Genomic DNA, 13,212 nt, shown 5'->3' on the forward strand with positions numbered 1-13,212 from the left:
GTGGGCTGTACTCTTTGATGGAGACTCAACAACAGAAATTCAATGTGTTTGTTTCAGACACCTGAATCAAGGAGGCAGGTTTCAGCCCTGCTGTGCACGGCTGAAAAGGGAGGCAGGTTTATGGTGTATAACTGAACAAGCGGGGGTTAGCTAATCTCAGTAGGAGGGCTCTGGAGAACAGCCAGGGGTTGCAGTCATCCCAGAGGAGGAAGCTGTGGTTGATAGTTTCTGCACACACTGTCAACATTCTCACTCAGAGCAGAGGAAGGCTTTGCCACCATCCCTCTGAGCCTCCCGCTGGGGAATTCTTTGCCACTCCTATGGGCTGAGGCATTGGGGGCCCTGACATGGCTATGCCTGTATCTATAAAGCACACTCACTTTTGACTTCCCCCAGTCTCCATAGTCCTGTAACATGCAAACCAACCAAACAAACAAACAAACAACCCAAAGGACCTGGAGAGTGTGTGTGTGTGTGTATGTTAAGGGTGGGGAAGTCACTGTGCTTCATCGTTCCTGTCCCAGTATGGCCTCATTTCAGAACTCTTCTCTGCTCTTAGCTATTACTTGTTTCCTAATTAGCTGACTGGACGTAGGTGGCTGAGCCTCACTTGCCTCACTGACCAAGGCTGACCCTAACGACTCCAGTAACAGCAGCACAACAAGGCTACAAGAACCTGTGGCAGGGGGACTTGGCTTACCAGAATACAGCCAACCCCCAGTTTCTTTTTCACTTTGTGGTGGTGCTGGGGATTGAGCCCAAGGCCTGATGCATGTTAGGTAAGCATGTACCCCTAAGCTACAGCCCTTTAAAGTGTTTTGAGGCCAAGGCTTCTCTGAAATGAAAATGTCTATCAAGCCATTACAGATGTTGACCAGAAAGGGCCTGAGTCCTAAGTAAAGTTTCTCAAATACTGGTAAAAGGGCTGTAGCAAGCTGGGCAAACGGTTCTACAGTGAGGTATATCCCTAGGGCCAGATTATCTTGGTAAGCAGAAAGATTCTTGGGTAGCACATAAGCAGAATAGGTAACAGTTTGTAACAAAACTTGTAACCTTTGACCTTTCCAGTGACTTCATCTTCCCTAGCTGATGAGTTTCCCTGAGGACAGGACACATGACAACTGAGTTCCTTGTTTGAAGTTTATCTATAGGCAGAGAAACTTCAGAAAAGTGCTTCTTAGAGATGGGAGGGGAATGAGCAGACAGGCCTTGATGTAGAGCAGTGGTTCTCAACCTTCCTCATGCCTCAACACTTTAATAGAGTTTCATACATTGTGGTGACCTTCAACCATAAATTTATTCTCATTACTACTTCATAGCTGTAATTTTGCTAGTGTTATGAATTGTAATGTAAATATCCGATAGCAGGATATCTGATATTTGACTCCTGTGAAAGGGTTGCTACACAGAGGTTGATAACCACTAAGACTCCAGCCTGCCATATGTTATAGCTTGGGATACAGTTTTGTGAGCATCAAACAAGCTGGTTAACACAGTGTGTAGCTGAAGCACAACTGTCTTAATGCCTTTCCCACATTCCATTGATTCCAGTGAAAACCCAGAGTCTCGGAAGACATCCTGCCGGAACACACTGCTGGCCAGCAGCACCCTCAGTCTGTTTAGCATCATAAGTCAAATTGGTTGGCAGGGGAGCAACATCCCAAGTGCAGTTCTATTTTTGAAAACATCTAAGGCAAACACAGTCCAAACATGAGGGAGTTGTCCATGATAGCACATTATCTTTTTTTATACACAATTTATTTTTATTATTTTTAATTATGTGTGTAGGTGTGAGCCCAAACTTGATACAGGTACCTACAGAGCCTAGAAGCCTTGGATACCTATCCAACCTGGAGTTACAGCCAAGTGAGCAACCTGACACAGACGCTGGAAACTGAACTCAGGTCCTCTGGATGAGCAGCTGCACTTAACTGATGAGCCTTCTCTCCAGTCTACATGATCTCTTCTTGCCTGAGCCAGCTCAAGGGTAGAAAGGCATTCTGGATCCTCATCTCTAAGGGAAGTTCAGCAGGTCAGTGAACATTCGCTGCTCTGACTCTTTTGACTTAGAAGCTAAGAAGTAAAAGGAAATAGGCAGAGGCCAGAGATGTAGCTTGGTGGTAAGATATTTTCCTAGCGTAGTGAGAGCTTGGGTTGAGTCCCTAGCCACACTTACCCACACAACTACCAGTAGCAGCAGCATCGCTCGGTAGTTTGGTAGAGACCAAGATGTTATTTTAAGGGCTAGAGAGATGGCTCAATAGTTAGGACTGTGTACTGTTTGGAATCTGATTTTTCCCCCCAACATCCATGTCCAAATTTCCTAACTGCCCGTAATTCCAGCTCCAGGGGATCTGGCATCTCTTGACCTCCAAGAGTACCTGTACTCACATGCACAAACCACCCATATACGTATAGTTTAAAATAAAGTTTTAATTTAAATCTTTTTATCTGTATGGGTGTTTTGCCTGAATATATGTCTGTGTACCAAATATGTGGCAAGTGCCCAAGGAAGGTGTCAGATCCTGGGGAACTGGAATCATGATTAAGACATCTGAGCTGCTACAGGGGTGCTAGGAATCAAACTGGGGCCTTTGCAAAAACTATTAACCTCTGAGCCATCTCTCCAGCCTCTAAAATGGTTTAATTTTTAAGATTTTACATTTATTCCTGCTATAAATTCTATTAGAGGGTATGGCTGAAGTAGAAACCCTCTACCAGTCACTGGCCCGGTGGCAACCAAAGGCTGCTACTAACAGCACGCTTACTCTCTCCTAGGAGTACAATGTCTGACACAGCACGGAGCTTCCCAGAAAGCCACCATCTGAGAGACCTACTTTGAGGAAGGATGATTGACAAGTGGAGGAAACCAAGTAAGCTATGTTCCTCCAGAGGCTACCTGTCTGAGAAGCAGAGAGGGAAACTACTTGCCCTTCTTAACAGAGAAAATGAAAAAGTGATTCTTCAGTACCATTGCATTTCGTTGGTCAGAGAGAAACATACAGAAATCTGGAATCCAGACTCCAAAAAGATCCTGTCCCTACCATCAATGCCGTAGGCTGGCAAGGCCAGTCAGGCAGGCAAGGCTAGTCAACTGAGGAAGTTGTGGTTTAGAGGCTGCATGAAGCAATGAAGCAAGGGAGTTGCCTTAACATTCTCCCTCTCCTCTCTCTCTCTCTCTCTCTCTCTCTCTCTCTCTCTCTCTCCCTCCTTGTTCCTCCTTGTTCCTTACACTCAGAAAAGCAAGAGAGGTCCAAAAAGGGGAATGCTGAACAAATAAAAACTGCAAAGGATCTTAACTAGGAGAAAAAATACCCAAAAGTTGTATATATTCAGTGATGTGCCAATTTGGTGACTCTGAATACAGGTTAGTGTTGTGTAACCTTGCCTTGACCTTTGATCTTCAAGCCTCACAAATGCTGGGATTACAGGTCTGTACAATCAAGCCCAGTTGCTCTACTCCTGCTGTTTTAGAGGCCAGAAAGTAGGGTGCTGTTTTGAGCTTTTGAAGATAATCTCTTTCCCCACCCCTTACAACTAAGCAAAGAAAGAATCACCAACAGGGAAGTTACTGGAAACACACAGGAACAGTGTTGGGGAAAGCCCTGCCCAACTGATGAACAATGTAGACTCCACGGAGTGCAACAAAGAAAATAGCAGGTTGTGTTGATGACACTAAGCTCTGGGTACCGTATACCAGCAAGGTCACACTTACCACCTGGTCTGCCTCAGCCAATCCCAGATAGTTGCCTTGATGGAGCAAGACTGCAAGTTGTGTGGACACCAGGGGAAAAGCCCAGGGGGAAGAGGAAGCTGCTGGTCTGTGAGGTCAGTGTTTCTCTTCCCTGCACTGACTCATCTTTTGGTAAGGCACCAGGAGAACACCTGCCTGAGTTTCTGAAACATGGAAAACCCCAACAACCTGGACCCTTATCTTATCCTTTACATTTTATACATCCTATCCAATACATCTTACCTGAGGTAATCCGTCTCACCAACTCCCCACCACCACTGCCATTTCTAACCCAAATATATTTAGATCCAATTCCTTCTCCTTCCGAGAGGAAGCACACAGAGGGTACAGGTTCCTAGGCCCACAGTTCAGTGTTCCTGTAATAAACCTACACAGGGTTGCCATCAAAACTGAGGCTTTAAGCATTTCCTAATTCACTGGGCGGTGGTGGCAAACACCTTTAATCCCAGGATTCAGTAGGCAGAGGCAGGTGGATCTCTGTGAGTTTGAGGCCAGACTGGTCTACAAAGCAAGTTCCAGGACAACTAAGGCTACACAGAGAAACCCTGTCTCAAAAACCCAAAAAGAGAAAAACACTTCCTAATTCAGCACTAATAGCTATTTGTATCCTCCATGCCCCTACTAAGGATGTGTTCATTTGTCAAGAATGGAAGCTGAGTCAGGTGTGGTGGTGTATGCCTCTAATCCCAGCACTCGGAAGGTAGTACTAGGCAGATCTCTATGAGGTCAAGGCCACCCTGGTCTATATAGTGAGTTCTAGAACAGCCAGGGCTATGTAGAGGGACCCTATCTCAAAAAAACCAAAAGCTACAAGAATGAAAGCTGGAGGCTTGAAGATGATACTGCTGTAGTCCTACGTTAATGCTACTGTTAATACTGTGTTATGCCCACGAGGTACCAGGCACTTCCAGGAAGCCAAAGTCTTTGGGAGTGGGGGATCAGGGAGTATGGACGAAAACCTGACACCTTAGGGAAGTGATTGGAGCACCACCACGGTCATACCTGTAGCTTAATAAATTCATCTTAACTCAAAAGTCTCAGGCAGGATTAAGAGACTAATAACTCACTTCCCCCACTACAGGGGAGTAATTTTTTCTGGTTAATTTTGATAATGAATGAGATCCTTGCATAATAGCTACAAGGTGCATTGACTGTGTTGGGATTGTACTGTCGCAATAGGACTACCATTTACCACATAAGTAGGGGCCTTTTCTGGTACCCGCCCTAGCTCCCAAATAAATGACAGAGACCTATTAGGTTTATCCAACAAGATTTACGCCCTATAACTGGGCAGATAACTCACTGTTCTAACGCATTTATGCTAGTCTGGCTCCCTCCCAGGCATATGCCCTTTTACTTGCCGTCTCAGTCTTGCCTTAGCCTTCTGATCTAACTCTGTCTTCCTGGGGAACTCCTCACCTTGGTGACTTTTTCCTCTCTCCTCCACTTCCTTCCCTCCCTCTTTCTACCTGAGACTCCCAGACTAGGAGTTCTGCCTGTTTGCTCCTCTGCCTAGTCATTGGCTTAAAAGCTTCTTTATTAACCGATCAGAGATAAGTCCGGGGCAATGTTTACACCACATTGATACAGGAAATTCTTTAGTGATCCTGAGGACTGCAAACTGCAAACATATCTCAGGGCATAGACACCAGCATCTGAATACACAGTGTACAAAAACATCCTCCAGCAGTGTACCAGTGAAGAGTTACAATACAGAGAAGTAAGCAATATCCCCGGTAGTCCTCTTTACCATATCCAAGATACTTAGAAGAAAGAAACTTTATCTTTCACAATTTATTTTCAAGGATTCAAGAAAACTTATGGTCTGGGAAAAGGTCTTGGAGTCAAGTGACTGACGTCTTTGACTTTACAGATGGAAACACAGACCTGAAGAAGGATTTGGGCTTATTTGCCCTAGCCGCGCAAGCACAAGTATGATCATGAGTGAGTCCCCTCCCCGCCCCCATATCTATTATTTGTGCCTTGCACATAACACAAATAACCCTTATGAAATTGCCTTTTTCTCTTTCTTGTATGCGAAGGTACAGTAAAGAAACTGCCAACCTGGCAGAGAGGTAAAGTGGGAGACAATAGTGGAGATAGTGAGGGACAGAGCCTAGGGAGGGAGCTTGAGATGTTTCTGAGGCTGCGCCTGGCTCTTGCCAAAGTTGACCTTGAAGTCTCGATACTCCAGCCTCAGCTCCCTAAGTGCTGCCACAAGTACAGGCCACCGTGCCCGGCTTCTTTGAGTGGGTTTACTTTAGAATTATTTTATGTATGTTCTATTTGTGAGCGAGGGTATGAGCACAAGTGTGTCCTGTCTCTCTCCAAGGAGAGGCCAGAAGGGGCTTTCAGGAGATCTCTTCCACATCTCAACTACTCCTTTACGGTGGCGTTTTTCTTTGAATCTGCCGCTGTCCTTTTGCCTTTTCTCAGCTAAGCTGGAAGCCAGCAAGCCCTCCTGTCTTCCCACCTCCCTCGGAGCTGGCACTAGAGATCTGTTCCCTTGCCTGACTTGATATATCCTAACTCCCAGCCCTTATGAGTATCCAACAAGAATTTTTAACCACCGAGCCATGTCTCCTTTGGTTTTTGAAACAAGGTTTCCCTTGGTAACCCAAGCTGGTCTGGAACTATGTACCTCAGGCTTGCCTTCAGCAGACCGGTGTCTGCCTGCCTCATTTCCCCATCCCGCTGCGATTACAAGTAAATTGACACGATGTAAGCAATTATTTAGCCTTTCAATTCTCTACAGGTAGTCCCTTTTTCATTTCCTGTTGTAACTTTTTTTTAATAAGGTAAATAAGGGAAGAAAATGGAGTAAAAAGAACGAAAAGAGAGGAAAAGAAGTACCATCTGCTTACCAACGTAAACCCCCAAACATCCCACCTACTTACTAGAGGACCAAAGGCATCAACCCCTCATCAAACATGGCCACCCAGGCCTCGCCTCCCGACGCTTGCCCTCAACCAATATGGTGACCGCGTATGGCGTCGACTTCCGTCGCCCCCAGCCTACCAACGCAGCCTTCACGATGGGGCGGCGAGCTTCAATGACGGCGGCGGGCTGAGCGCATGCGTGGCGGCTGTGGCGGCGGCGGCGGCGGCGGCGGCGGCGGCGGGGCGGCGGAGAGTCACTGCCCGCAGTTGCTAAGCTGCGGCGGCCGAGTCGTGATGGTGTAGCGGGGCCTGCGGGCGGGCGAGGCGGCCGGCGCGGCCCACGCCTCCGGACAGCGGCTCGGTGCAGCGGCGGCACGCTGAGGGGGCGTCGCCGCCGCTGGCCCCCGGCGCCACGGGAGGCCGCGCCCGCCATGGCGGCCCGGGCGGTGCTGGACGAGTTCACGGCGCCCGCCGAGAAGGCGGCGCTGCTGGAGCGGAGCCGCGGCCGCATCGAGGCTCTGTTCGGCGTGGGCCTGGCGGTGCTGGGCGCGCTCGGGGCGGAGGAGCCGCTGCCCGCGCGCATCTGGCTGCAGCTCCGCGGCGCGCAGGAGGCGGTGCACAGCGCCAAGGTGAGTCCGGCCTGGCTCCTGCGGCCCGCGGGGCTTAGCGGTTTCATCCCGGGAGCCTTGGTCTCCTCGTTTGGAAAGGGCGCTGCGACAGCGTTTCCCTCTCCGGTCCCCCGCGAAGATGGAAGTAGGCGAGGTGCGCAGAACACGGAGCCGTCAGGCCCGGAGCAAGCGCGCTGCGTGGTCGCGCTGTCGGTCCCCCCAGTCCCTTGGATGTGCGCAAGGCTCCACGCTCCTGGTTGTTTTTCACCCTCCAGGCCGTCACTACGGGGCTTCTGAACTCTTTGAAGATCTTAGGCCCTCTTGGAAACCAGGAGGAGGAAAGCATAAGGATAAGCAATGCTTTAGACACTTTAGAGTCGGGATATTTAGTAGCTGCGTTCGAAATAACATTATTCCTGTATTGTTGATGCTCAATGATGATATGATGCTCGTAGCACGTCTGACGTTCCGCCGAGTATCAGAAAAGGAATAACTCAGCCTTTAAAAATCCAGCGAGGACGGTTTGGTAGGACTCTTCTATTAAATGAACAGCTGGAGAAACTGAAACCAAGCGGTGACTCACCTTATGTCTAATCAGTATTTCAGACCTTATACACACTCAACACCGCCACCAGCTCCTCCCCCTCTCGTCAGAAAACAGTGGCACAATTTGACCGCAGAACAGTCTCTGCTTCCGAATCTCATTGAGCCAGTGAAATAACCAGGTAGTCGCCAGGTTGCCTGAAGAAAGGGCATTTTAATTTTGTTTGCATGGAAGAGAGCCCTACAAGCCCATGCGTGGGAGAAGGGCCAGAAGGCCAAAGCTGAGTTGAGGAGTAAGGTGGCGTTTCCTCTCTGGCCGTATTTGGAGGGTCAGATCTGGGAACGTAGGAGAAAGCTCCTCACTGCTCCTCTCGGTTTGAAGTCACCAGCTTCTCAAAGCCGCGTTTTGAGCTTCCTGAACACCTTCAGATACCCATGTTTCTCCAGACTTTCCCACCTGTAAGGCACCAGAACTCATTTGTTTCTACAGTCCCCACGGGCAACGCTTGTCAAACAATTTAGCTCTGGGGAGACCATTTTTATATCCTACATTACAAATTTCACATTACCCTTGAGTGGTTGTAGCTCCTGATGTAATTAGATTTAATTTTTAAATGTAGATGCTTGCATTTACCATGTGTAGGGTATAAGGCACTTAGTTGTGCGATTCTGCACAGCGTGGGCTGGAATCATTGATGTTGGATCAAGTTGGTTTTCCTGTGCTTATCCCTTAAATAAGTCATCTGGTTTTGAACAAATGTTGTAACCCCTTCCTATTAGCCTCCTTTCTCCTCAGCACCCACTCTTTTACTACCCAGGGCTAAAAACATTCCTGAGGCCTATCACTTCTAAATGTTCCTCCATGTACTCATTCCACTCCTTTCCCTGTGCTTGGCTTTGCTTAAGACCTTTGTTTCTGGTGGTTTTCCTTCTGACTTTATTGCTTCTAGCCGCATTGCTCCCTGCCTCCCACTTCACCGTCATCCTCCTTCAGAAAGTCCTTCCTGCGTGCTGAGACCTGGTAGGGCTTCCTGTCAGTCTGAACCCTCCTCTTAGAGAACACTGTGAGACAACCTTTCTGTGTGACTGCCTGGCCTTGAATCCTACCCTTGTCTGGAAGTGCTGAGACTACAGGCTTGTGCCCCACCTCCATCTTTGCTAATGGATGTGGTAGCAGCTCTCTTAACTTCCACAGCCTTCTGCCCTGGCTGTGGCCTGGACTGCTCCTGCTGCCACTTTCTTTCTGAGGTAGAAAGTGCTTCGACTGGTCTACAGAAAAGCCTTGCCTCTCCTACCAGTCCTTCCAATCCTTCTCTGGTCTGTCTGCTAGTGCCTCACTGTTTAGCTAATGGGGAAGGCGTGGCATATGCTATTTTGGTAATAGTAATGCTACCTTCCAGGTTATCTTTTCAACATGTATTACTCATAATCTAACCTTCCCACTTACAAGAAATCCTTCTTCCTTTCCTTGAGATTTGTGGTAAGAGTTGACTAGAGGAAAAGGAAACCATTAATTTGGTCTAAGGTGAGATGGCATTGAGGGGGAAATACAGCAAAGAAAAGTTTGGCCAGGTGGTTATGGTGGAACATACTATAATCCCAGAACCCTGGAGGCTGAGGCATGAAGATGATTGGTTGAGCCCAGCCTGGCCTACACAGAGGAACCATCATGACCAAGTTTTTCTTTTTGTAGTGCTGGGGATCAAAGCCAGGGCCTTGTACACACTAGATAAGCAGTCTTCCATTGAGCTACACCCCCAGCCCAAGAAGAGGTTTTTGGTATTTTTAAAAGATTTATTTATTTATTATGTATACAGTATTGTGCCTACATGCTAGGAGAGGGCACCAGATCTCATAGATGGTTGGGAGCCACCATATAGGTGCTGGGAATTGAACTCAGGACCTCTGGAAGAACAGCCAGTGTCCTTAACCTCTGAGCCATCCCTCCAGCCCCCACAAGAAGAGTTTTAAACTTACCTCTATAACCTCTCATAAAATAACGAGTCAAGAGTCAAGGTCTACAGCTCAATGGTAGCATGCTTTGAAGCTTCAATCACCAGTGCCAAAGAAGAAAATGGGAGAGAAGGGGTGGGGGTTGGTGCAGGGAGGCTAACTGCTCTGGCTCTCAAAATTGAGTTTTCTGTTACAGATGTGAGAGTGGTCTGTGAATTAGCCAGGCCTCTGGTAATCAGAGGGAGGTGAGTGGGAGCTACTGCTGGAGAGCGATAATGCCCGTGGAGGCTCAAGAAAGGCATGGACTGCCCAGTTGTATATGTTGGAGGAGGCAGCGCTTTAGGTGGACCTTGAAAAGCCTGAACGATTACCAGGTACTTCATTATTAACGAAGACATAGAAACCAGAAAACAACATTTGAAGTGGAATGTCATGACCAGAACGTGTCAAGGTTCCTTGTGAGATATGATGGCTGGGAAAACAGCTGGCTTGGCTCGAGATCTTGGATATTCAGGAAGGAGTCATTGAGGGTTCTGACAGAGAAAAAAATTACCTAAAACTCCTGGATGGGTAACTTGGAAGGCAAGAAGAGAACCAGTAGTGAAAGGAACACTGTTTTAAGGTTGAACTGGACATGGGTGGGGTGGATTGGGACCTGAGTGGAAGTAGAGATTCAAGTAAGTTTAAACCCTGGTACCCGGAGAGAGTAGTTCATATTCTCTCACCTGTTGGTGATGGGGCTGCCAGGTAGTCAGCTTTTTAAATTTTTATTTACTATTTTATAAGGGTAACATCTTGCTGTGTAGCTCTGGCTGGCTTCCAACTGGAGATCTTCCTCCCCCTGGTCCTCAGTATCGACATGGCCTACCACAGCTAGCTGGTGGTCAGCATTTGAGGAAAAGCCTACCCGTGAAGGAGTCAGTGTATGTGGTTGTCCCATGGAAACAGGACAACACGATTCGTGTCGCAGCTGACATGTGTTCCAAGTGTCACAGTAATGATAAAATGAAAAGACTTTCCTGATCAGTGAGCTTCCAGAGGGTGAAGCAGTTGGGGCATCTCTGAAGGAGGGGAGAGCATGGGCAAAACCACAGGTATTTGAAACATGTGGTTTTACTCAGTTCCTTGAATGAAGAGAGCATGGAGGAAATGTTCAGAGGTAAAAAGGCCTGCTGGAGGGGATGTAGAAGTTCAGAATGCATACGATGTAGCTGTGAAATGCCACAGAATGGCTATCTCTGGACTTGATGCTCTGCTGCTGGTTTTCCAGGATACAGATACAGATACGTGAGGGATGTCTAGCAACTTCCATACTAATTTGACATTGCCTAGTGATTGATGGGGAGAGCCAGCCCATTGTGGGTGGTGTCATCCCTGGGCAGGTGGTCCTGGAGAACCCAGGAGTTCTCTTAAGAAAGCAGGCTGAGCAAGCCAATAAGCAGCACTCTTCCATGACCTTAGCATCAGCTCCTGCCTCCAGGTTCTCGCCTGGTTTAAATCCCTCCATTAGCTTCCCTCAGTGGACTGTGTATGCGTAAGCCAATAAACCCTTTTCTCTCCGTGTTGCTTTTGGTCATGGTGTGTCATCACAGCAGTATTAACCCAAGTAAGACAGTATGAAAAAATAGGAAACCTGGAGAGAACTGCCTTATCCATTGGGTGGATGGGGGAGCAAATTTATATTTTTAATTCCATGTACATGCTATGTGGTATATCAACAAGAATTTCATATTTATACCCCTCTTTTGGTCTTAAGAAAGTTATGTAGGGCCGGAAGCAGTGTCGTGCGCTTGTAATCCCAGCACTTTGGGAGGCAAAGGCAGGCAGATCTGTGTAAGTTTGAGGCCAGCCTGGTCTACATAGGGAGTCCAGGACAGCGAATGCTACATAGAGAAACCCTGTCTTGAAAAACAAAAACAAACAAAAAAAGGATTAAGGAAGCTATGTAGTCTAAAACAGCCAAAACCTCAGTTTTCCTGCCCTCAGCCTGGGATTACAGGCCACATCTGGCTGCATTGATACTCTGTAAAGTCATCCGCACAAAACACAGCTGTCAAAGGGAGCAAGAGATCATTTACTCTCTGCCAGATATGAATAACTGTGGCCAAGGAGCACACATTCTGATTGCCCTGAATAACATCTGGTTTATTTGTTTTGGTTTGGTTTTCTAAGACAGGGTTTTTCTGTGTAGCCCTAGCCATCCTGGACTCAGTTAGTCTCCTGCCTCTTCCTCCTGAGCACTGGATTAAAGGTGTGTGCCACCACTGCCCAACTGAATAACATGACTTAATATGGAAGCAGTTACATACGCTTTCATAGTCAGAACAAGAGATAAATATCTGGGTCTGGTAGCACACACTCACAATTCCAGCACTCTGAGTTAGAGGCAAGGAGGATCGGCACAGAGTCATAACAGCTGCGTGGCAAGTTCTAACCCAGCCAGAGCTATGTAACAAGACTATCTCAAAAAAAAAAAAAAAAAAAGTCAAGAGTCAAGGAAGATGCAGATGCAGATGCTTTGCTAGGAACTTGAGACTTAAGGAGACTAGGCTACAGCAGGTGGGGGCATCTTTAAGTCTCAGACCCTGTCTCGGTAGTGGAAACTTAGCTTTCAGTTTGATGGGCACCAGTGTTCTGCTAAACTAACACATCCCAAACGCTTCAGCTATAGTTAAAAGGATGTTATATCAGACACGGGTGGACAGTGAATAGCTGCTAAAGGGGCTGACAATACCCCAAGATAATTTGCCCTGAATGTATAGTGTCAGCTCCCTAAAATCAAGCTTGAATTAACGAGCCATTTCAAATCTTCAGCATACCTTCCCACCCTAACCCCTCTCGCCCTGCCAGGGGTGGTCAGGAGATAGCAGCTTCAGTTTACAGAAAATGTATTGTAATAAAATGCAAACATGTCAGTTTCACACTCCAAGTGGGGGTCTGAACTGTCCTTTTCAGCTCTGCTTTAGAAAGCCAGAGGCAGGGTTAGTAAATTAACATGCTTCCTTCTCTTTCCTCCTGGGTAAGAGAGCAGCAGCAGGCCTAGTGGCCCAGAGCCCTGTCTCAGTGAGGCGGCAAGTGGTAAGGAAGAAACTGGAAGGGACTCATATGGGAAGAAGTAGGGACCAGAGGGAGTCAGGACCCTGGAATTGGAAGGTTCTCTGATGGTGATCTAAATGAAGTTGAGTGAGGCAGAGTGGGACCCAGGAGCTGTGTCTGAAGAGACTATTTGAGCGAGGACAAGGAGGTAGAAAGGCTGTCAGCAGCAGGGGGAGCGGGGTGGGGTGGAGGTGAGACTCCAGGCTAGACTGTCATACCGACAAGGCTCCCTCAGGCATTCTCCAGGGTCCTAAGCTGCAGGGATTTCAGATTCTTCTGCTTAGAAGAGCAATTCCCGGTTCTTGAGGGAACAGTAGGCTTGTTCATGGAGGGAGTAACTTAGAAATGCACCACTGGGTAGGATCGTGGAGCTTTTGTG

The 13,212-nt window shown here is 47.6% G+C and overlaps 1 protein-coding gene and 1 long non-coding RNA gene across 2 annotated transcripts in view; one reads left to right on the plus strand and one right to left on the minus strand.

The window, feature by feature from the left end:
- LOC132656850 (uncharacterized) overlaps window positions 1–6,776 on the minus strand; it is a 61,373-nt gene extending 54,597 nt beyond the window's left edge. The window contains exon 1 of the long non-coding RNA XR_009594616.1: window positions 6,652–6,776. This is a non-coding gene — a long non-coding RNA (uncharacterized LOC132656850). The remainder of the gene's footprint in view (window positions 1–6,651) is intronic.
- A 128-nt stretch (window positions 6,777–6,904) lies between these two features.
- Window positions 6,905–13,212, plus strand: part of N4bp1 (NEDD4 binding protein 1) — a 44,958-nt gene continuing 38,650 nt past the window's right edge. Inside the window, exon 1 of the mRNA XM_021656667.2 lies at window positions 6,905–7,262. Coding sequence (XP_021512342.1) covers window positions 7,065–7,262 — 198 coding nt within the window. The 5' untranslated portion in view covers window positions 6,905–7,064. The remainder of the gene's footprint in view (window positions 7,263–13,212) is intronic.

The sequence above is a fragment of the Meriones unguiculatus genome, chromosome 10 (genome assembly GCF_030254825.1).
Source record: "Meriones unguiculatus strain TT.TT164.6M chromosome 10, Bangor_MerUng_6.1, whole genome shotgun sequence".
NCBI lineage: Eukaryota > Metazoa > Chordata > Mammalia > Rodentia > Muridae > Meriones > Meriones unguiculatus.